Here is a 25109-nt window from a genome sequence, read left to right as displayed (position 1 = left end):
GGCTCCGCCTCGCTGGTGACTAATGTTATTCACATGGGTCATTGACGATTAGCAGGAGCTGTTCCTGCCACAGTATTAGCCCTGTTCCCAGATGAGGCTTAAGCACTAATTCTATTGCGTTTCCTGGTAACTCAGAAATAACAAATTTTCCAGTTAATCACTGGATGTAAAATCATCTTACTCTGGCTTTCATGAAAAAGCAAGAATGGCTGAGCTGGAGAAGTGGGATTCTGCTTTGTTTCCCCAAGCACGTGACGTGATCTTTTCTAGTGTGGAAAAGTGCAAAAAAGAATCCCCTTCTCCCAAGAGGGATTGCCGGATCAAGACGTTGAATTTCTCTTGTGGTTTTGTACACGCCCGGTGCATGACTGCGAGGGGCCCATGTCCTGCCCTGTAGTCTGAGAAGCACAGTGACAGGAAAAGAGGCTGGGGAAATATGTCATCAAGCCATTGTCACAGAATATCGATTCCCAAGTCCATAGCACAGGAGAACGGTCTGCAGTGTGAAACATGCTATAGACTGATAGCCCTTCCTGTGTGTTGTCTGAATATACCAACAGATAAAAACGAGTGCCAGTTTGGGGCCACCGTGGTCTGTGGGAGCCACACATCTTGTCACAACACACTCGGAGGCTTTTATTGCGTTTGCCTGGAAGGATATCGAGCCACCAACAACAACAAGACGTTCATTCCCAACGATGGCACCTTTTGCACAGGTACTCAAGAAAGGGGCCACGGTGATGGCAGCTCGGTGATGGCCGTGCAGGATCTGGGCTGTGGGGGAGGAAGGCCACAGGGCTGTGGTGTAAGGGAGAGACTCTCCTGTAAGAATATCTGTAAGAGAGATTCAGACATGGACTGGGTATTAGTTAATATTAAGGAATTATTGTTAATTTGTTAGATGAGATAGCAGTATTGTGGTATTTAAAATACCATCCTTTTTTTCAATAATATTTTTTATTTTTCAGTTATAGTCGGCATACAATATTACATTAGTTTCAGTTGTATAACAGTGATTAGACACCCAAATAACTCACAAAGTGATCAACCCAATAAATCTAGTACCCATCTGACACTATACATAGTTAATGAAATATTATAGACTACATTCTTTACACTATATGTTGCATAGGACACTATTCTTATTTTGGGAGATGCATGCTTAGGTACCTAGGAGTGTTATTATTGAAGTATCTAGTGTTATTACATCAGTAAGTTACTTTAAATGGTAAAATGTGAACAATTGTTGAATCTCGGGTGGGTCTATGAGAGTTCACTGTAATATTCTTTTTCTTGTTCTGTGTGTTTGAGCATTTTTATAACAAACTACAAGGCAGAACTCTCAGAGATGGTATGCCATCTGCAGGTTCCTGTAACCCCAAGGTAGGGTGTTCTTAGGGTGACTCTGATACTCACTAGTTCTGTGGACACTACCTACTAAGGGCAAGGGAGTGGGCACCGTGATGTTGGCTCCTGGGAGATCAGAATGCGGCGCTGTTAGGGATGTGGGCTCACTTCCCACAGGAATATGCTGAGTGAGGAGTGCAACTTTTTAGACCTCACTACCTTTGATAGTCAGATTTCTGGGTATATGTTGGTTGAATGCAAGGGGTGGGCAAAACCTTCCTAATTTCTAGTGGCCCCTGTATTATCTGAACTCGACTTACAAAGTGCCATGATAATAGAGCTCTTTGGTTTTCTAAGAACGTCTTTGAACAGTAATGAAGAGCAAAGGCAGGAAAAGACTGCTGATTCTAAGATGGTTTTGCATAGACTTCATGACTCTGCTTAAAAGCTGCACTGTTTAAAGATTTTCAGGGAAAATAGAGAGGAGAACATGGTTTATCTTCGTACCCTCCAAGAACCACAGCTTCTGATGCTCTGATTCACTCTCGCTCTTGATCTGTACCAGGTAAAGATCCCTCAAAGGGTACATTTGATTTATTCTTGGCATGGATGAACACAGTGCCTCAGAGAAGACATTTTATAATATCCTGTTGTTTTAGGTAGCAACTTACTTGCTACATGATTGCAGAAGTGCAGTGTTGCAGAGTGAAATGAGATGCGTTTAAAAAAAAAAAAAGACACCAATTAAAAAAGAAAAACTCACAAGATGATGATCTGGTGTTCAGTTCATTCAATATATATTTCTCATGCGCTTCTATGTGCCAAGGCTATGCTAGTGGGAGGTGATGCAGATAGCTAATTTCAGAATAAAGTGTTAGTGATAGGTAAGCAAAGGGCACTTACTAGAATCCAGAATCCACAGGGACACTGATCTTGCATGTGGGAAAGGGAGTGGGGAGCCTTGTGGAGGACGTGATACCTGAAATTGTGTTTTCAAGGCTATGGGAGTTTGCCAGGAAAAACTTTTATAACTATCACTATAGTGTCCAAGGATGCATTCCACTTTTTTAAAATGTAGGGAGAAGAAGAAGAAGAAAGAAAGATTTTATGAAAGAGTTAAGTAGAAGTTAGCCTAATAAGAACCAATCTTCCCGGAACAAAAGCCTGATCTAGGCTCTGCTTCTGTTTCTCTTCTTATAATTATTTAGTGACCTTTCCTTTTAAAAAGAAATTGAGATATAATTCACATATCATAAAATTTACTCTTTGGAAGCATTCAGCTCAGCGGTTTTAGTATATTCTATTTACAAAGTTGTGCAACAGTCACCACTATCTAATTTTATACCATCTCTATCCCCCATCCAACAAAAGAAGCCCCATATTCTTCAGCAGTCATTCTTGTGACTTTTCCTTTGTAAAAGCTGGTGGGCGACTTTTCTTGACAATACTGAGTTTCTTTCAGAATCATAATTGCCATAGAAACATCAGTGGACTTTAGCTGGGACAGAGGCTTAGCAAGTTTTGGAGTCTCAGCAGTTAGCCAGTGTTTGCCTGGAACCACAGGATGTGAATCATAGTTCTTGAATCACAAGGAATCCTGCGACCAGAGGTTTCTCATAGTTTGCAGGGTTCAAATCAAGTTCAGGGGCTGGTTGGGGCTTTTGGGATGTCACCAAGGGGAGATGAAGAATGAATACAGGGGTTCTAGTGTAGGGGTTCTAGTTCTGGAGAACCTGCAGATGTTCTGGCCCCCAAGGCTGCCCCCAAAGGACTCCTGGGGATCACGGAAATGTTGCCATGAGCCACAATCCAGAGGAAGAATCTGTGTGGCACTTCCAGTGTGAGACGGGTTTGACTTGGGTGGGCTGAGAGTAAGTGAAGGGAAATTAGACTGCTATGGGAATGAGGCCTGGGGCCGTCATCTCCCTAACAACGTGACTCCAAATAGTCATGGTCCTAGCAGTATCTGCCGAAAACGGCAAAGTTCCTTTTTTATGATTTTGCATTACCCAAGTCTTGGGAATCCATCTTGACACTGAGGGCAGCAGCAACCTTTTTTTTTCCTAAGATCATTTCCTGCAGTATCAGAGGCTGGGGACATTTCTTCCAGAGAAATGTAACAGCACTTCAGCTTTGACTGAGAAATGGGGGAAAGGGAGGGGAAAAAAAAAAAAGATCCTGGAGGGGATGAGTGCTTTGCAATCATCAATTCCTGGAACCTCCTGCCTCCAAGGTCTCTACTCCATAGGTCTGCCTGTGGTAAAGTAAGCACCTTCATTCCTGCACCTAAATCCCTACTGTTCCCAGCACCAGTGTCGTCTGTTGGTTTTTCTCCTAAGTCAGGAGCCTTGTTCTCCAAGTGAGCTGTTGCCCACAAGCTTCTCAGCAGCACTGCTGTGTCAGATCCTGGAGCAGCTTGCCGTGACCTCAGGCACAAATGCACAGCCCCACTGAGATCCTGCTTGCTCTGTGTGGGGTATTGCTCAGGAGGATTGCAGCTGTCCTGAGGTGTCTCCCAGGACACTCTCCAAATAGGACTTTGCTCCTCAAATCCCAATTCTTTGTTTTGGCTGGATTTATACCTAAAGAGTCATGTTTTACCACTCTGAAAGAAGGACGAAGCAAGGAAAGATAAACTTAAGGAAAAGCCCCAGCCCCTGGGGTAGGGGTATTGCTCCCTACTGCCCAGAGCAGCCTTGTAACCATTGGGTTGCCTACTTTCCCTATGGAGTCCCCCTGATTCTTACTTAGGTCTCTACCTGTGGTAGGTGATGACTTCAGGCCTCCGCTACCATGCCAGCTCCTAGGAAGGAGAGAGAGGCCAAAGATTCTGAATCAAAAGGTGGTTAAACCAGAGTTCCATCCCCCGAATGGTCCTTGACGAAGGCACCATTGCCTCGCTTTGGGAGTGAGGGGGCATGCCTGAGTTCCCCCTGCTGGTTGACATCGCCCACACTTTACTCTTGCCTCTTACTTGCTCAAGCCCCAGGATATGGATATCCAGGTCGTTTCTCAAGGCCCTGTTGGGAAGAACAAAATATGTACAAAGAGTTCTTTTTTACTCCACTAATTTAAAGTTTTGGGAGGAGTGATAGGGATAGGAGCTGGGCTTAAGTTTATCTTTGAACTATCTATAAATGAACTGTCTATAAAGTAGGTTTTCCTAAGCAAACTATCAGTATTTACAAGATCGTGAAGAAAATGTTTAGTTCTTTGAGTTCAGGCTCTTTGCTCATCTCTGAGAGTGACCTCGAAAATGGTTCTCAGTTTATTCAGCTACTGCTTTAACAAAAGTTATATGTCAAAAAGGATGAACGGTTACCTTAGGATGGCGCTGTGGGATAGAGTAGGGACAAATGGGTCATTTAGTTTTAATGTGTGTAATGATCCATGATGGTTCTTCCCACAAGGACACAGAAGAATAAGCCAATATTTTTTCCTCCATGAGAAGGAATATAGCTTGTTTTTTTCCACATATTAAAGAAACACAAAGTCACGTGGAAAGGTTAAGCAATTATAGAAAAGTATAAAGGAGAAAGAAAAAAAAATCACCTAACATGAACCCGGGAGCAACAGTAATTTGTATTTTGGTAAATCTCAAGATGCCTCTATGCATATGTACTATAACTATAATTTTAGGTTAATAACATGTATTTCACTTCTATAACACATGATGTTATTTTCTCCATATCAAACTCCATGAAATAAGGGAAGACAAAATTTACTTCGCTCCCAACACATGATCTTTCATTTCAATAAAAATGATCCAAGAGAAATGAGAATATATGTCTACGAAAGACTCGTACATGAATATTGAAAATAGCCCAAACTGGGAACAGCCTAAAAGTCCATCAACAGGAGGATGGATAAACAAATTGTGATGCATTCCTAGAGTGGAATATTACTCAGCAATAAAGACGAATTATCTATTGATACACACAACATTGAGGAATCTCAAAACCATTGTACTGCGCAAAAGATGCCATACACAGAAACCTATATTATTAAAGATTCTATCTATATAAAGTACAGGCAAAACTAGTTTATAGTGATAGAAGTAAATACATGGTTGCTTCTTGGTGGGTGGGGATGGACTAGAGGCCTGAGGAAGCTTTCTGGGGGGTAGGAATATTCTATTTCTTGTTTTGGATGATGGCTACGTGGTTGTAGGAGATTTTCAAAACTCATGACCTGAACACTTAAGATCAGTACGTTTTATTGTATGTAAATTATAATACACTTAAAAAGTATTAGAGATAGATATCCAACACCTTTTAAATTAACTACAGAAAATTCATTATATGACTGTACTATGTTACTTAACTGGTTCTCCCCACCCATTGTGATTGTTTTTGTTTTTTTTTTTTCTATTATAAGAAACGCTATAATGAACATTCTTGTACTTACATCCTTACAAATAATTTTCCCCTTGTTATAAATTCTGGCAATGGTTTCTGTGTCAAAGATAAACATTTTACATTTTGATACATAGTGCCAGTGTCTTGAAGAAAGTTCATACCAATATTCTCTCTGACTGCTCATTTCATGAAGGTGTACATTTCTTTACTTCCTTGCCAACACTGGATAATATTAATAAATGATGCGAATTTAACAGTCTTGATTTTAAATTGGTATGTGTTTTCATTTAAAGTGGCTTCCTAAGATGTAGGCTTCCTAGTTGAATTTGGCATTTAAGGAGGAAAGATGGTAGAAAAAAATACTTTCTAAGTTGTAAGAAAGTAATTTTTATCTCATCATACTTCACAGAGTTGGGAGGAATGAGATCTTAGGTGGCGATTTAGACAAAACTAGGCTTCGAGAGCATCTTCATGAACTTTGAAGTTCTTGAATGCCTTTTTCTCACTGGGTCCCTTCTAAAAGTCTTCAGATTTTAAAGACTTCCCGAGACAAGAGCTTGTGTTTAATGTGTTTAATCACTGACTAGCTTCTGTTTAAACTTTTGCCCCTTTGGCACTCCTGTTCCAGCTAAGGGTCCTCCAGATGGATTTTCTGCTTCTGTCTTGGAGCATGCAAAGCCAGTGGAAGAAGCCATGTGGCCACTCCCCAGGCCCCAGCCAAGAAACCTGGAGAACATTGCTCATGGTCACGCTTGGGCTCAGGTGTAGGTCATGAAGGAGGAGTTGTGCTCCAGGGATATCTGAGTCAGTAGAGAGGCAAGACTCATTCACATACTAGCTGACACGTCTTGAGGACTTGTCGCCTGCCCGGCACTGTGCTAGGTACTATCCACTGATTTTATTTAATCCCTACAAAAAACCTACTATGATTAGTTTCATAGTGGTTTAGAAAGGTCAAGGAACAGACATTAGTATATCTAGTAAGCAGCAGAATCAGCTCTTTTTCCTAGGTGTTTTTTGACTTTGAAACCCATGCTATTAGTTGAAAGGGCTGCATATAGAGTGCCAGGGCCCTGGGCCCAGGTCAGTGTCCTGCTCAGTTTTGCTACTTTCCAGCAAGAAATTGTTTTGGCTGTGCATAAAGTTAAATAATCCCATATATAGAATCCCATGGATAGAGTTCCATATTATAGAATAGAGTAGAAAGGAATTTTCCCCCTTGATTAGTTAAATATGTTAATAAGATTGCCTAGAACTTTTTTTTGCAAGCAAACACATTAAACCTTGGAGGACCCATGGAATTTACCACTACATGGAGAAATTGTTCTGAGGAGCTTAACATGTTTATTCAAACAAGACTCTTAGAAGGGATTAGAAAAAGGGACGGTGTGTGAGCATTAAGAGGGAAGAGGGGGCGAAAAGTCAAAATCATGTCATAATAATCTCAGTGATACAAGGCAGATATATCTAGACTTCATTAAGGCGACTGATGATATCGTTGACAATCCCCGTGGATGGGGAATTATTGATTGGACGCTGGCACAGTGAGATTGTAATGTGAGAGACGGTGTGGCAGAGGGGCGAAGACTGCGGTCTCCGGAGCCAGATGTCTGGCTTCCAGTCCTGGCTTCCCACTATTTACTTAGCCACTATGCTTCAGTTACTCCATCTGTAAAACAAGGACGATAATAACATCTGCCTCACCTGGGCCCAGGTCAGTTGGGGTTATTGTGAGGATTAAATAAGATAGAAATAATTCGTAGTAAATAATAAAGTATTTACAACAGTGCTTGGCATGTGCCAGACGATGTGCAGGAACTGTTAATAGCTGTCATTATAACAATTATTGTTATTAGTTTGTTGAATGACTACACAAAGCAAACTGATCGATCACTGCAGTGACTCATACAGAGCTGATCGGTGTCTAGAAAGTCCAAGTCTTTTCCAGATCCCTGCTGCTAGGCCATGTTTTTGCCCTATAGTTATTTGTACTGATTATTTTTAGAACTCTACTGAAAAAACCATTGATTCCCACTTAACTGTCCTGTGAGGAGTTTGGAATAGGTGGACAGGCTGAAAAATGATTTCTATGTCAAAGCTATACATACACATTTTACAAATTCCTCAATGGAATAAAAAAAATCTTGATAAGCTAAAATGATGGATCCAATCTAGAACATGTGTTTTATTCTGCAGTGGTGAAATCATCTCTAAAGTACTACCTTGAGATTGAATTTATTTTGCATTATTGCTAATCCTTTCTTAACAATTGCCAAAAGCAGCATGATTTTATTATCAACAATTGTTTAACCCTAAGTTTTACTAGTTTCATTTCTCAGCACTCTTTGTTGTGTTTTATTTTGTCTTTCCCTTCGTTGACATTATTTATTCTGACGCTTTTCACTGGCTTCCGTATATTCTCAAAATCTTTTTCAGAAAAGAAATGTCAGTGGTATAATTCCTGAGATCATTCATGTTCTAAAAGGTCATTCCTTTGTTTAAATATAGCACGATGTTTTGTCCTCTCTTCCTTCAAACTCTATAAATATTACTCCACTGCTGTCTAGTATTTAGTGTTTCAGACAAGAAGTCCTAGGTAGATGGGTTCTCTTTTCCTCGCAGGTTTCCATCCCTTTCTCTCAGGAAGTTTATAAATTTTTTCCTTACGCATGAAATTCAGAATGACTTTTCATGTTTCAACATTCATACTGTCAGTTGTAAAGGCTATGCAGGTTCGAACATATCAGCTGAGGGATTTTTTTTCTTTTGGTATGAATTCTTACACATTTACTCCATTCTCTTCTGTAATTCCTCTTAAATGAATACTGATGGTTGCCATGGGGGATGGGAATGGAGGATGGGTGAAAAGCAAAAAGATACAGAATAGTATAAAAAGTATAACCTAAAAAAAATTAAGTGAATATTCAATATTTTGGATTGGTCCTCATCCCATTTTTTGTCCTGTAGTCTATATCTCACATAATTCCTATTTCTATGTGTTTTTGGAGAATTTCTCAAGTCGGAATTTGCAAATTTATTTTTCAGCATTGACTGACCTATTATTCGATGCCTTTATTGAGTTTTTAATTTTGACATTCATATTTTGTTTTTAATTTCCAAGACCACATCATTTCTCAGAAACTCCCCTCTTATTTTTATTGATGCAGTATCTCATTTTATCGATGCAGTATCTCATTTGGACTTCTGCATCTCTTTCTATATCAAGAGTGTCTTGATTATCTATCACTATGTAACTCCCCGCCTGCCCCATTTAGTGACTTAAAACAACAGTTTATTATTTCTCACAATTCCATGGCTAGGTGGTTTTGTCCTTGTGTGGATACATTCAGCTGGTGACTGGTCCGAGCTGGACTGGTAGGTAGAAGAAGGCCTCTCTCACATTCTAGGGCCTTGATGCTGATTATCGGTCAGGGCACCTTAGTTCTCCATGTGACCTTTCTTGTCACGTGATGTCTCATCTTTTAGGGCCCTTGTGAGTGGTCTCTCTCTCCCAAGTACACAATATCCTAGATTTCCTTACAGCATGGCCACCGGATTCCAAGAGAGGGAAAGAGGAAGCTGCCAGGTGTCTTCAAGGTTAGGGTCAGAACAGGTACAATGTTACTTCTGCCCCATTCTGTCTGCCAAAGCAAGTCCCAAGCCCAGCCCATGGGGAGGAGAAATGGATTCCACTCTTGAAAGGAGGAATGGCATGCAAGAAAGGGAGAGGAAGATTTGTTGCTAGCCATCTCCGGAAAAAATCTCCCACAAAGAGCTCCTCAGAGTTCACTGCACTGAAGGTGTACGTTGATCACAATTCGTAGCTTGTGTGGGCTCCTTCGGCAGCAATTACTGGTTCCCAAACAGTGATCAATGAGTGATGAGGTGTTCATTGATCCAAGACCAAAAAACAAACAGACAAAAAGGAGAATATAGTGTATTTCAATAAAATTACATTAAACAAATTTAAAAAGATTCTGAGATTTTCTTCCTTCTTATGAAATTAGTAGGTTTTGAGGGAGGACAAAAAGTATTTATATGGCAAAATAGAATATTGGCCATCTCGTGTGAGTCTTTCCAAAATTGCTGGTCTTTGAAATCCCAAAGTCTGGGGACAACCAGACTTTCTTTAGTCAAGCTGCTGCTTCCTGTCCACTGTCCCCCTGATGGTTCTTGCACAAGTCCTGGGAAAAGTCCCATTTCACTTAAGGTACTTTTTTTACTCCCTGTGAAATTAGCGTGTGTGGCTCTGATGGAATTTCTAATGTTTTCAGTTTTGTCCTTTAAGCCAGTTCTGGGGGCTAAAAACTGCCAACTGGGGGGAAGGTTTCTTCTCCAGCCTCTGAGTTACTGAATGTTCTTTTAACCTCTTTTACAAGAACCGCTACTTCTCATAATCCTCAGTCAAGGGGAAAAGTCTGCCAAGGAGCATGTCTTGTCCTTCATGAAGCCTATTTTAAGCCTTTGTAATCTTGGTAAAGTTAGTGAGAATCCCCTTACTACATGTCTTATTATCCTATGCTCATTTTTGAAAGCATTTTTCACTTTGGTCTCAATTGTTTTATATTTGGAGTTCTTCAGATATTTTAGTATGAGGTGGTGGGCATCTTTATTTTATAGAATTGAAACTTTTTTTTTGTTTGCATACTTTTTTGGGTTTTGTTTGGTGTCATTTCGTTTGGCGTCAAAGAGTTGGTGATGGTTGGTTTTTATAAATCTCCAGAACACGTGTACAACTATTTATTAAATTTACGATGTGAAAGAAATATGAGAACCCTTAAAGAGTAAAGTAAAAGTCATGCAGTTGCAAACAAATGCATTTATTTGTAAGTGTAGATTGGGAACGTGAGAAATGGCTGTCACAATGTTCTCCTCGCCTTTTTCTGTTTTTCTCTCCCTCTCGTATTTGGGATGGGTCTTAAGACATAGATGAGTGTGAGGTTTCCGGCCTGTGCAGGCAAGGAGGACGGTGTGTGAACACTTACGGGAGCTTTGAATGCTACTGTATGGATGGATACGTGCCAAAGAGTGGGCCTGAGCCTTTCCACCCAACCAGAGATGCCACGTCATGTACAGGTGGGTTTCTGCCACAGAATGCAGAATCGCAAGGTGCGTTTCTGTTGGTGGTGACTTTCTGCTGCTCTGAGCCCGTGTCTGTGTCTGTGGGTCTCCGCTGGGGATGTGGGCAGAAATTATCTGTTCCTTTGCACATTTGTACAACTTATGAAATAAAGCAAATAATATAACCAAGATAGAAGGGGCAATATTAAAAAGCTAAAATTAGTAAACTTCTGGGATTTTTAGCAGTTAATAAATATTCTGATATTAACCATTATGTTAGCTAGTAAACACAGCTGATCTGGTTAGGACCAACATCTCAAAAGTGACCCTGAAAATTATAAAGGCATATATATCTTAAAGTATTTTGCAATTAAAATTTTTCACTTCATCGGACTAGGTTTCTCTTTAGGTAGCATTGCCAAATTCTTTCGGCTTTGTGCATTTATAGATGCTATTACTTATGGAAGGTCAGAAGACTGAATAGAAACGTGCCCAGAAGTCATGTGGAAATGAACCAGCCTATTTAAAATATGGCTGGGGTATGTGTGGTGGGAGGGAAGGGGAATGGGATAGAGATAGAGAGAGATTATGAATTTTGAAAATTCACATTCACATAGGAATGCATTTGACATTAATTTATTTTCAGAAATAGACTGTGGCACCCCTCCTGAGGTCCCAGATGGCTATATCATAGGAAATTATACCTCTAGGCTTGGTGGCCAGGTTCATTATGCTTGCAAAGAAGGATTTTTCAGTGGCCCAGAAGATGCAATTTCAAGCTGCACAGCCTTGGGCACATGGGAGTCTCCCAAATTAAATTGCCAAGGTGAGTTTTAAAAAAATTCAGGTTCACAGCTTATACCATGTTAAGATTGTTTTCATATTTCTCTCTTAAATAGTTCTTTCTGGGATGGCGAATGAATTAAATAAACCTAGTAAATTCCTGTTATTGTTTCTAATAGGTTTTCAGTTGATTCTCTTGGTATTTTCAGGAATAGTGTCTTATCCGCAAATAATGGTAATTCCATCTTTTATTTTTCTACATTTATAAAAGTTATATTTTTCTCTTGATTGATCACTCGACTAGTGTTTTCAGAACAAAAAATTTAAATAGTAGCATTGACTTTGAATATTCTTTTCTTGTTCCTAAGTTTAATGGCATTGGTTTTAGTAGTTCATTATTCATTCATGATCTTGGCTTTCTCATATTCTTATGTACACTGAGATAGCATTATGTGCCCAGTGCTATTCTAAGCGCTTTACATATACATCGACTCATTTAATCACTACAGTACCCCCATGAGTTTGTACGATGATCACATTTTACAGATGAGAAAACTGAGGCATGAAGAAGTTAATTTGTTCAAGGTCACACAAATAGTGGTGGAGGTGAAATCCGAACCCAGGAATTCTAGTTTCAGAGGTCATGTTCTTAATCGTGCTGGTACAGTACTTCTGTTTTTGTGATGATGTTGACTTTTGGGTTGTTTTCTACTTTTGGCCTTCTCTTCATCTATTACCATTTCACTAGTTTTTGGCTCTATATGCATAATCTTAAGAAAGCATCTATATATTCCCATTTTACTAGAATTTTTTTAAAAATCAGGAATGAGTTATTTTTTACATGTCTTTTAGGCATGCGTTAAGGTGATCATACATGTTTTTCTTTTTTTAACCAGTGATGTGGTAGGTTATATTATTAGATTTCTTGATAATGATCAATATTAATTTCTGGAATGGATTCTTCTAGGTTTTTTGGTGTTTTATTTTTTAATCTAGATTATATTTGCTAAATTTTACTTAGAATTCTTGCATTGATATTCATTAATGAGATTGGTCTATTTCCTTTTTCTATGCCATCTTTTCGGGTTTGGTAGCAATGTTATTCTGAATTTCAAAAGAAGAATGTGAAAGGATTTCTTTCTCTTTTCTCTAGTATACTATAAATTGAATTTTAAAAGATTTGGGAGATTTCACCTGGAAAACCATCTGGATGTAGCACTTTTGGAGAGGCAGATAAAAATTTTTGTAAAAATTAAAAAAATTCTATACTTAATGGTCTGTTTAAGTTTTTATCTTTTTTTTGGTAATTTACATGTTCCTAGAAAATCATCTATTCATCGGATTTTCAAATTTATCTGTAGAGAGAAGTATAAAGCACTCGCACATTTAATTTTTTTTACAGTTATAGTTGTTTTTAATTGTTTATAATAGTGAAATATTAGAAACAATTCCAAATGTCTCTCTATAGGAGATCAGTTAAATAAATCATGGTATATATAAAAAATGAAATATGTAACCAATAAAAATTATGTTGGAAAAGAATATTTATCGACATAGGTAAGTATTAACAGTATATTACTAAGTTGCAAACTGTATGAATACCATCTTATTTCTGAAATAATTTCTGTGTACATATATGCTTATGAAAAAGTTTAGAAGGCTATACGTCAAAATGTTAACAGTGATAATTCCCACTAGGGAGGTCCTGGATGATTTTTATATTTTATATACTTTCTGTATCGAAGAAATTTTTAACATGTTAGACAAAGTAACAAAGCCGTTTCCATTTTGGGAAAAGGGGGAAAAAACAGTTTCGCTGAATTTATTGCATAATTAAGCAACCTCAGTGATGTGCTTGGCTGAGTTAATCCTTTTGCTATTCTGATTTGCGATTTCAGGCTCTAAACATATTTTAATAGTTAGTTATCATCCTGGGGGTTAAATTCTAATAGTATGTTTTAGTTATAACATTATCTTTCAGTAGATCAATTAAAATGCAGAACTTAGATTAAAATATGCCATAATGCATATCAAAGAACTCCATGTAAAACAATTTGTATTACTTTGAAAATTGGATTTTTATCTGGATTATTGGACCGAGAATGGAGAAAGTTAGAGAGTGCTTGTTATAATTCCCAAAGAACTATTATTTAGAAGATCTTTACTTCTTTTTTCCCTCCTCTAATAACCACTCTCTCTGCTTGCTGACACCTTCCTCTGTGTGTGTCACCACATGGCCATCGGCTTCTCAAGGCTGTGCCTGCTCCTCTCTAAGCACACCCCTTTTTATTTATCATTCTGTTTTCTCGGGGGCTCCAGAATCTGGGCCGTGGGCCAGCAGGCACTGTATTTTTAGCTCAGAGTTATGAAGGCTCAGGAATTGGGAATTCCACTAAGAACACAAGCAAACTATGAACTTGGATGCTGCAGAGGAGCAGGTACTTGTGAAGGGAGCAGCTGTGTGTTACAGACGGCAGCTTCTGTGACCGATAGCGGACTTCCCCGTCGGAGAAGGTACAGTTGGTGGATCCTATTGTTTTCGTTCTCCCGATTACTGTGTCCCCAGTGGCTCTGCTGCCTTGGAGGGGGGCCTGGTACATGGATCCCCCATCCAAGCGGGCCTCATTGGTGGGAGTGAGGATGAAAGGCCTCTGTGGTCCCTCTTCAGATGTAGGTAGGAATTTACAGAAATGTCAGTCACACGTTTCCATCAGCTCTCTGGAAAAGATAGAATCTCTACCTTGTACTTCCTATTATTTTGTTTTATTATTATTATTATTATTATTATTATTATATTAATTTTTAGAAAAGATGCAAATTAGAAGTATCAGCTTAAAGAACTTAAAAAGAGCAAGGTGAGGGAATCACTTTTATCGTGTTATCATCAACAACAAATCCAGAGTCCAGATCTGAGGCTGTGACTGAGAAAGCCCGGAGCCTGGGAGGAGAAAAGAGACAGGTACCCCACTGTTATGTGAGAGTGAGCTCCTAAGTTCCTGTGAGACAAACGGGTAAAGACTAGGGGAATTTCAATAAGAAAATGGGGGAATGGGGTGGTTACCTAGAAGAGGAGGCATTTGTGCTCTTCCCTTTGAGGAGTTTGCCTCCTGTATAAGAGTCCAGTGAGGAGCAGTTTGAAGTGTGGGCACATCAGTAGGAGGGTTCTGGAAACATTTGTCTTCCAGATTTGCTGCTCTGCCTTACGGGACCTTACTTTCCTTTCAAGCTGAGCGTTCTCACCGACAGTATGTCAGGTAACGAACGGTCCCTGTAAGAATCCACTTCGACGCTTGCATCCTCTCGCCCATTCCCCACACAGCATCAGGAATGAATCTCCTAAAACATACATTGGATTATCCTCTCTCCTTGCTTAAAACTCTTCTGAGAACATTGAAATGGCTACTGCATTTAGAATAAAATCCAAGCCCTTAACTATGGCCTCTGAAGCCAACAGGGGTTTGGCCTTTTGGGCTTCTCCACCGTTACGTCTCCCATCATTCTCTCCCAACCAACATGTCAAGCTCTTATTGGCTTCAAAGCTTTTGTACGTACTTTCCCCTCCACTTGAAATACTCACGACCTGCTTAAATTTTTTTATTGTGGTAAAATACACATAATATAAAATTTTAACCATTTATAAGTGTACAATTCAGTGTTGTTCATTCACAGTATTGTACAACCATCACCGCTATCCATTTCAGAATGTTTTTATCATCCCAAACAGGAAATCTAACCATTAAACAATAACTCCCCATTTCTGTCTCCCTTTAGCTCCTCGGTAACTTCTATTCTACTTCCTGTCTCTGTGAATTTGTGTTCCAGGTACTTCATATTTGGACCATACAATGTTTGCCTTTTTATGTCCGGCTTATTTGACTTAGCATAATGTTTTCAAGGTTCATATATGTTGTAGCATATATCAGAAGTTTATTCCATTTTCAGACTGCATGATATTCTATTGTGAGTATAGACCACATTTTGTTGATTCATTCATCTGCTGATGGAGTCTCCCTGCTCTTTGCATTCTTCTCTTTCAATTTTCAGCTTAAATGTCACCTCTGATGTTCTTTTCCTTAGTACCTAATATGTCAGTATATTATTTATAATTATTTTCCTAGTTTATATCATTCTCCCCTACTGGACTGTAAACCTGGGAATTCAGTGACCATGTTGTTTGTCTCCTTCAGCATGACCTGACATGCCTAAGGACCACGGGTGCCTCTGAATCCTCCCTAAAAGCTGGCACAGAAAAAGGCAGGCATCATGGAAGTGGCTTCTGAACCACTGTCACTGCTCGTTTTCTGGCTGAGCTTTGCTGGGACCCTGGCCTCCTCTTTTGTTTCACTCCTCATGTCTCACGTTTTTTCCTGATTCCACACCTTACTTCGTCTTCTGGACCTTCATGCTTCCTTCTCGCTTGGCGTGGCATCTCTGTGCTTTGACAGACCAGGAACAGGGCCTCGGGGCTGACTCCTGGTTTCCCCCATATCCACGCACGTGGCCCTCACAGATGCGTGGCCCAGCACTGGGCTGATTGCAGAGGCAGAGTTCTTCCTTCGAGTTGGTTAACAAGGGCGGGACATGGTTTCTCAAGGTTACTAAGAGCAGAGCCTGATTCTCTAGAGGTGTCCAGCACTTTAAGGTCTACAAGATCTCCATACGCATCATCTCATTTGTCTTTAGAAAAGCCTTCTTAGGTGGTTAATCTGTTGGTATCATTTCCCACTTCACAAATATTCTATTTACAACTAACAATGGATATTATTTCCCATTAAGAACCAGAGCAAGGACATGACTTACCTTATGTCATTAGCTTGTATATTAAGATGAGAACCCAAAGCTTTTCTAGAAGTCAAATTCCATGCAGAAGCAGCCCCAGGGAGCCCTGGAGATGGAAGGCAAAGATGAAAAGCTGGGGGGCCCTGGAAGGAGAAGGACGCTGGGGCAAACGTGGCTTCCTGCGTAGCGTGGTCTGGGACCCACCCGGAATGACATTTGTTGTTGCCAAGTCAGCTTCTTCATTTGACGTTTTCTTCGTAGAGCCCAATCTCATCTCTACAGGGAGGGTTTGAAAAGGTCTTGAAATCAGTCAGAACACAAATTAGGGCATTCAGGGGAGGGGTGGCAGATAAATTTCATTGCACTGCTGCCTCTGAATTTTTAGTAGTGGTTTGGAGAGGATTCTGATGGTATCCTGACTTAGCAGGAAAGAGGGCTGTGATGGACTCATGATGTCCACCATGGGTGAGGCAGAATGGAGTGGCAGATCATTATCTTGTGTTTATCATCTGTTCCAAGTGATAGGAAGAGGTTGTGCTCATTTGAAATAGATTTTCTGGTACCTTACTTTTACTGATCTTTTAAAATATTTGAAAACAAAAAAAACCTCTATCGACTTACTTGCTGCATGCAGCAAATCTGTTGATTCTTCTTTTGCCAAGTAAATGCCATTAAAATATGTCATTTACAAATGGCTGGAATCATCGAGTGTGCAAAATGAATAATGATATTGGTTATAAAACTCAGAGTGGTGAAGTATGTGTTTTAGGATGAGAAAGACTTGTGTGAAATTTGGCTGAGCCACTTACTAGTTAGGTGACCACCTGTAAACTTCTCTAAATTTCAGATTCCTTCTGTAGAAGGGGATAAAATTGTTTTCATCTCATGGAGTTATTATGAAGGTTTAATCGAGATAATGATATGAAGCAGTGGTCCGCATCACTGCGCCTGATGCAGAGTAGCTGCTGAATTATGCTAGTGATCTTAATAAGAGAGCCATAATCTAGTGGGGAGTGGCAGGTAATGTTTCTGTCAAAAATTTAAGATCTTTATGAAACTTGCGACCATAAAGTGGGAAGATTTAAAATTCATTTTTCACTTTATTTATTGGTTTTCCATTCAAATAGTCTACTTATAACCAGAACATTAAAATGAAGAAATTTAATGGTTTTTTTTTAAAGAGAAGATTCATATGCAGCTCAAGGTATCAAAAACCATTATCACTTCTGCAAGTGCAAGATCCTTATAAGAGATATGCTGATAAACTTTTTTTTCTTCCTAGCACTCATGCTCTTACCTACCCTGTCACCTCCTCTGCAGTTTCTGAAGTGTTTAGATGCTAGCTGTTTCCGTACTAGATACTATTTGTTGATAATAAATGTTGTTATGTGTAATGGAAATTTTTCTTTTTTTCTCCAAATGAGCTTTCTTTATGAATACTAGCTGAAGGAAATATTTTGTTAGTCAAAGCTAAAGTTCATGAAGACTTTAGAATACAGAGTACATCGAAAAGTTAAGTTTTTTTCTTTCTACTGCCTTAAGGCAAATAGACTTTTTGGTACTAATGAGCTCATTAGCTTAGTTTCAGCAGTTAATAAGCCACTCTTGAGAATGTGCTTCTGAGAATGTGCTTCATGGCATACTATAACCCGCCCATCTCCTTTGATGGTTACAATGACATTTTCTAAATTCAAGTCGTCATATTGAGATGTGAGATTCCAACCCCCAACACTGATGATATATGAACTTAGTGTCCAAGTGATCCCTGAATGTGGGTCAAATATTTGGTTAAATTCAGAACATGCCATAAAATGCATGAATCTTTGTCATAAAGTTACAATCTCATCCCATTCCTTAGGCCATATTTCTTACATATAAACACGAAGATTCCTTCTCCTTCCAGGACCCCCCGGCTTTTCATCTTTACATATAAATCATGAAGATTAATGTTCATAATAATATTAATTACTCACATCACTACAAAGGATATTTAAAAAATATCAGATATAGACACAGCCCACAAAGAGCTTGCCATTAAGGAGAGACGAGAACATTTTTACAAATGAAACAAATGAAGAAAGTATAGGTATAAACACTGAATTATCTGATCCAGAAGACAAATATAGTATAGAATATAGTATAGTATGGTATTAATTCCCTGGACTATTTGGACTATTGCAGCCTACCACATTATACTGATTTCCAAGTGATATGGAAAACTTCTGATTTGAGAAGGTTAGAGACATTTCTATTGTTGGGTGGAGATGAAAACTGACTTTAATGCGATTGTCTTCAGTTTTCATACTTGTTTCTGCTCTTTTGCCAGGGCTTTCCATGTAGTAGTAAATTTTTCTGGGAAGTGCTTTCTTTCTTCCTTTTTTTTTTTTGTCAATATCAATATGTAGAATAGGTCTATCATTCATTCTCCGACAAGTGGCAAAATGCCTGCCTCAATTTATAGACATTATTGGTCATTTTTTTTTCTTTCTCGGCTTGATATTTATTGGTCTCTAAAACAGTCTGAGATAACCCTTATAATACTATGTTATTTCTGTCATCAATCACATTATTGAGTTGATGTTTATAATAAACAAACAGCAGCCAATGTAGATATTAGTAATATAGTCAGTTGTGGATTTGATGCCATATGTTGCCTGTACCTTTCATCAAAAAGATTTCCTTCTGGAGTATTTTCTTGGGTAGAATATTAAAGCTAGCAGTGTGGATAAACATTTTTACCTTCAAGATATGAAATAAAATTACAACAAAATGTGGTCCTTGAAACCAGCGAGCACATTTTCCCCACAGGGAGTCCTGTTTTGAAGTTGATTATTTGAATAAAATCACAGATAATAGGGTAGTAAGGAAAAATTGCCAGCCGTGTTCATAATTAGTGGACCGTATTCCTGATGCAGATCCAAACGTTGTTACTTAATAATGTAATTAGCCAGAGAACTGTGTGCTTTAATGAACACCCCTATGCATATGCAGTGCAAAATTTGTGAGGCTTATTTTTTCTTTCCTTTGGATATAAACTGTTTCTAAATGGTTTATTTCCCTGTGATAGTGAGAGCTTTGGGGTTTTTCACGTAGAACTACATTTTTATTACCTATGACAGCCTCTGTTGGATTGATTTTTGAATATTTCTTAATAGGAGCCACCTGCTTTCTGGGGTCTAACTTGGTCTGAGTAGAAGTGGCAATGGCTGCCATCTCTCTTAAGCATGGCAGGAATGTCTGTGGCAGGGTTATGTTCCAGGCCAGACCTCCATATCATGGGGTTAAACATCTGTACCAAGAAAGCATCAGGAAGTCACACAGCTGCAGGGGAAGTCTATTTCTAGCAACTCTCTTGCTCTGAGAAAGTTCTTGGGGACAAGATCGGGCAAAGGCAGTTGTCATTGAACCCTTGCAGATGGATCTGAATGTTCCTTCATGCAGCCTTCTCTCCTGTGGTATTAGCTAACCTGTAAGGTCAGTCCCAGTCAGGCCCCTTCATTGTGAGGCTGCCCATACTTAATGGATCTGGACTTTGGGGTCACACAAACCATGGTTCCCATACTAGCTCTATCTTTTACTAGTGGTATGACTTTTGATGTGACTTAAGCTCTTGGGACCTTCATTTTCACATCTGTAAGCTACATGAGAAAAAGCCATCTACCTTGCAGGATTTTCTGTGAAGAATAAATAAGATAGTGTGTATCTAAGAGTCCCAGTGTTTAGGATTTCGATGAATGCTATTATGATTAAAATTACTGAGGTTTGAATAACTTTCCCAGAATTCGCTGGTACAAGACTAATATTAGTTTTTATGGATCTTTTTCTTAGCTTTCATCTACTTGGTGTTTGGTAGGTGTGAGTTACCTCTGTTGGATAACAAATATAGAGATAATGTCTTCTGTCCTGTTATTGTATTTACAATTTACTGATGTCTGTTTTCTTCCTTGGGGCTGTTATTATATCAAAGTAACACTTATTGCATCTGGTCTAGTGATAAGGTAGTAGCAAGCTGCCAATAAACAACTTGAGTATTTACTGTGTAAAATATACTATTATTAAGTAGGGTGCAAGAGATTATAAGATAAAGATTCTGTCCTTTATGAACTGTTCATATATTTGGAAAGATATAATATATTTATAAAAAGACACTAAATCCTCAAGCAGGTAGTGAAGGTCTAATGAATGGGGTAGATAATTATTCTTGATTCTTCCTCTTCTCTCACTCTCACGTGCCGCGCATCACCAAGAACACGGTTCCGCTTCCAGAATACATCTCAGATCCATCCTCTTTCCATCTCCAGCTCACCTCTCAAGTACATCCAAGAACACATCATCTCTCTGTCGGATTTCTGCTATCAACCCTAACTGACCTCTCTCCTTTAACTCCTGTTCTTCTCCCATCTATTCTCTACCCAACAGTCAACTGGTCTTTTAAAAACCTAAATCAAATTGTATCATTCCTTTGCTTAGAACCCTCTATGGGCATTCAGCTACTCTCAAAATTCAAGCTCTTGCCTAAGGCTTACAAGGCCCCGTGTGATTTGGCCCTGCTTTTCTCTCCGCCTTTGTCTCATGCCACTCTCCCTTTTGCTTACTGTGCTCTAGCCAACAGGTTGCTTTTCCCTTTCTGGAACATCCCAAGAGCTTTTTCACATCAGGGTCTTCACATTGGCTATTTTTGTTTGATTGAAATGTTTTCCCTCTGGTCCTAAACATGACTGGCTCATCCTCATGCTTCAGGTCCTTAACTCCTCAGAGAGATCAAACCATTCCTGACCCCTTCATTTAAAAAGTCATTCCCATCCTATCACAGTAGCTTACCTCTTACATAACATCTGCCACAATCTGTAATTGTCTTGTTGATTTTACTTTCGTCTGTTTCTTCTCTCCCTAAGTTGTACAAAGGCAGTGATCTTGTCCATTTTGTTCATTGCAGTAGTGACCAGCATAGTGTCTGGCGTGTTCTAGGTTCTTAATAAATATATTAATAAATGAACAAGTGAATATGGGCCACAAAAGTTAGAGGAAGAAGGGATCCCTCTGTTAGTCACGAAGCAGATTAGTCATTGGGAAGGATTTTGCTAGGTATGAGGGAGAGAGAATGTACCTAGAAGAGAAAGAGTATGAGCAAGAAAAAGGTGAGAGGGACAGATACTGTAGGATTTCAGAGACAGAGCAGCTCTTGAGAGGCAGTGGGTATAGGAGAAGGAATATAGTTGATGTGGATTCAACTCCGGGCCATTACATAACCAGTGTGACTTTGGATGTGTTATTTATGTTGAGCCATTTCACCTGTAAAACAAGGAAAATAATGCCCAGCATGGAGGGTTATTGTGAGTAATAATGGTTTATACTCAGTGCCGTATTGAGATGCATGTGATGATAAATAGTAGCCATTCTTACCAGTATTTACTTTATAAATTCTCAAATTTGGAGCTTTGTAGAAATGTGGATGTCAAGAACTTAACTCAGTACTACTAATTCAAAAGAGTTAACTCTGGGTGTGAATAGGGGGGTGTGAGACTCTAGCATGTGTGCTTGTTAAAAGCTCCCCAAGTCATGCAGGTGTACAGTTATTGTTTAGAACCATGTGTTTAATCCAAGCCATGCTGGAATCCTCTCTGTGTATCCCTTGCCAAGACACTGTTCAATTTGAAAAGCTCTGTGTTAGGAACTCAGAGTTGTAGGTCCAGGTTGCCTACCACTGGGTATCTACCTGAGACTCTGAACCTTAGTGTCTGGAGTCCAAGCTACTGATCTCTCATCAACCCCCAAATTATTAGTTTTGGTATTAATTTTAAAAAATCTCATCATCCCAACTAAAGCCACCATGCCTCCATTGTCCAAGAGAGAAACCAATTTAGTTATTTTCTGTAGTCTTATCCCTTTAGTATCTGTGCTTCTCCCTTATTCCAACTACCTTTCTCTGGATTCCCTCTCAGACTGCTCCAATGTGATATTTAGAATTCCAGCTTCAAGGTTTATAAACCTACTTAAACCTATACCCTCAATCTCTTTACTAATACTCCCTCTATTTCCTGCTGTAACTGAACCCTGGCTTAAACTAGAAGATGTTTTAGATGTCAACAATGACTGGGCAGTCTTATGAAACATTAACCACCTGTTCAGTTGGTTGCTCATTTACACACAAATATACTCTTGTCTTGGAATGTTTGGGGCCAGTCAATGTCTAAAGGTTTGATGCTGGGAAAACATGATGAGGGCCAAGGAGTCTTGTGTCTGGTAAACATATATGAAAAGGCAACAAATCCCTGTGAGCAAACATGGGACTTAAGAGGTAGACAGGGTTGGAGAATTTATGAAATGACCACTTCGTTCTGGTCTCATAACTGCCAATGATCTGAATCTGCACTGACCAGAGACTGACTTAAAAATATTCCAAGCCAAGCAATGGGTCAAATAGGTTGAGCTGTTCTATCGAGGGTCTTAACAATAATTGTGACAACAGATGAAATTCTGTTCTGGGAGGCCTCCCTCGGGTAAATAACTCGGGTTCTGCAACAGACCAAGCGTCCGTCATGGGATGGAGAAGAGTGCAATTCCATTAAATCCACCAATTCTGTATTGGAGGCTCATTTAAGAGAAGCCACTTATTTATAAGGCCAAGAATGGTTGACGAGCAGTTCGGAACAAATCACACCATTTTCTCTATTTGGAATGCTTTCTCACAATAAATGGAGTAATGTTTTAGAAGCCTAGATGTCAGGAGTGCGTAATTTTCTTGGCTTTCTCCAGATTGGGGAGAAAAATAAAGATCAGAATGAATGCCAAATGTCACATATTTTTTCTTTCTGTATTTAGGTGTAACTGAGACTATTGGTTACATTTAGAATGAGTATGATCACCTTATTTTATATTTATTCTGCTTTCTTAAATAAAATTGTATCTATGAGCTCGCCACGACTGCATGAGAAATGTAGCATGTTTTATTTCTCTTCACTTCACTGCTCAGATTTTGTTGCAATAATTTGGAATTTTATTTTGAAATTATTAATATTATTACATTGTTAGCTATAAAATTTTTTTTCAGGAAAGTTATACATTAAATTTTTAAAACTGTAAAATATCTGAAAATGACTTTCTTTTACTGTTATGTGAAATAGCATTTGGCTGGGTCAAAAATGGTAATGTCATAATTCTTTTCCTTCAGATAGTTCTCTGTAAATATTCCAGGGTCTTTTAGTAGTCAGAGTTGCAGAGAAGAAATTTTATATCAATTTTATAATTCCAGGTTTGTCTGCCTCTATGCAACTGATTCTTTCTCTGAAAGGTGCATGTAAATTAAATGTTTAGACTGTAAATACCTTCCCTATTAATTTACTTTTAAAAAGTTCAGAGATTTTGTAGGTATTTCATTTAATATTCATTTGGCAACAAAACTATAATTTCATTATCATCTACTCAGGAGTTAATGATCTGAAGATATATAGTAAAAGGTTACCAGAAAATCTTAATATTTAAAAGAACCCTGAGATAGATTATTTCATTGACCAAGGAATTCTTTATAATATAAATAATCTCACAGTTGGAATATTTTTTATGTATAAGTGTTTGGAAATTTCATTGAAATCAGACATAACTATTTACTCTATTTCTGAACAGTCTTACTTTATGTACCTGCAATTGGATTATTCGATGGGGTCAGTGTTTTCTCTTTTTCCATACGAGCGGACTAGATGTTTATTTCCACAGTACGAATTATAGGGGTAGAAGCCGGGCGGGGGTAGGGTAGAGGTAGGGGAAGGCATAACTCGTGCTGTGCTGTGCTTCTTCCCATTGCAGAGATCGACTGCGGCCGCCCTCCGGAAGTGCCACATGCGGTCCTGCTGGGGAATCACAGCTCCAGCCTGGGCAGCGTGGCTCACTATGTGTGTCAAGAGGGCTTCGAGAGCCGTCAAGGAGAGATCACTTCCGTTTGCACGGAGAAAGGCACCTGGAGAGAAAGTACTTTGACATGCACAGGTATAGACTCCGTTCTTCGGGGCTCCTATCCTAGGAGCAGATGGCCAGCGGGAGCATGGGACCTAACGCCCTTCAGTTCCTGCGTCACTCTGTGTACTGCGTCTGGCGGTGCCATTTACCTAGGTGGGCACCTGGCTTTAAGTTTGTCAGCTAAATCCTGAAGATTTAGAAAGTGGATTAGGAAAATAAGTTAGATAGAAAATGTTATGCATCTATCTTTTGAAAGTCACTTTTAAAAATTTTTTTACTTTATTTTTTTGAAAGTCACTTTAAATCACAGTGATTCCTGTCTCCTCTGCTTGGCTGGCTGAGGAATTTTTCTTCATGAACCATTTTCTCAGGGGCCATACTTAAAAGTCCTAACTTAGCACATGTTGACAGCTTTTCAGAGTAGGTATAATAAAAAAGAGGTTTTCAATGTTTATTTTAATATTTAATTCTCGTAAAAATAAACACAACATAAAATTGACCATCTTAACCATTTTTTAAGTGTTAAATATATTCATGTGGTTGTGCAACTATTCTGCAGAATTTTTTCATCTTCTGAAACTGAAACTCCATGTACATTAAACAGTAACTCCCCACCGCCCCTCCTCCCAGCCCTTGGCACCACCATTATACTTTCTATTTCTGTGAGTCTGACTAATTACCTCATGTAAACAGAATCATGTAATATTTGTTCTTCCGTGATTGGTTTATTTCACTTAGCATAATGTACTCCAGGTTCATTCATGTTGTTGTAAATGGCAGGATTGCTGTCTTTTTAAAGGTTGAATAATCTTACATTTATGTATGTAC

General features: G+C 39.0%; 1 protein-coding gene across 8 annotated transcripts in view; it reads left to right on the top strand.

The window, feature by feature from the left end:
* Positions 1 to 25109, top strand: part of SUSD1 (sushi domain containing 1) — a 189126-nt gene that overhangs the window by 12880 nt on the left and 151137 nt on the right. For all 8 annotated transcript variants that reach the window (XR_005654516.1, XM_039870715.1, XM_039870711.1 and 5 more), the window contains exons 3-6: positions 561 to 716; positions 10629 to 10781; positions 11413 to 11592; positions 24132 to 24311. Coding sequence is in view for 7 of the 8 variants with exons in the window: in XM_039870715.1 (XP_039726649.1) it covers positions 561 to 716; positions 10629 to 10781; positions 11413 to 11592; positions 24132 to 24311 (669 nt within the window). In the remaining variant the exon portion in view is untranslated. The remainder of the gene's footprint in view (positions 1 to 560; positions 717 to 10628; positions 10782 to 11412; positions 11593 to 24131; positions 24312 to 25109) is intronic.

Source organism: Pteropus medius, unplaced genomic scaffold (genome assembly GCF_902729225.1).
Source record: "Pteropus medius unplaced genomic scaffold, Ma_sr-lr_union100, whole genome shotgun sequence".
NCBI classification, from domain to species: domain Eukaryota; kingdom Metazoa; phylum Chordata; class Mammalia; order Chiroptera; family Pteropodidae; genus Pteropus; species Pteropus medius.
Note: the sequence above shows the minus strand (reverse complement) of the source record. Positions and strands in the feature narration are given on the sequence as shown.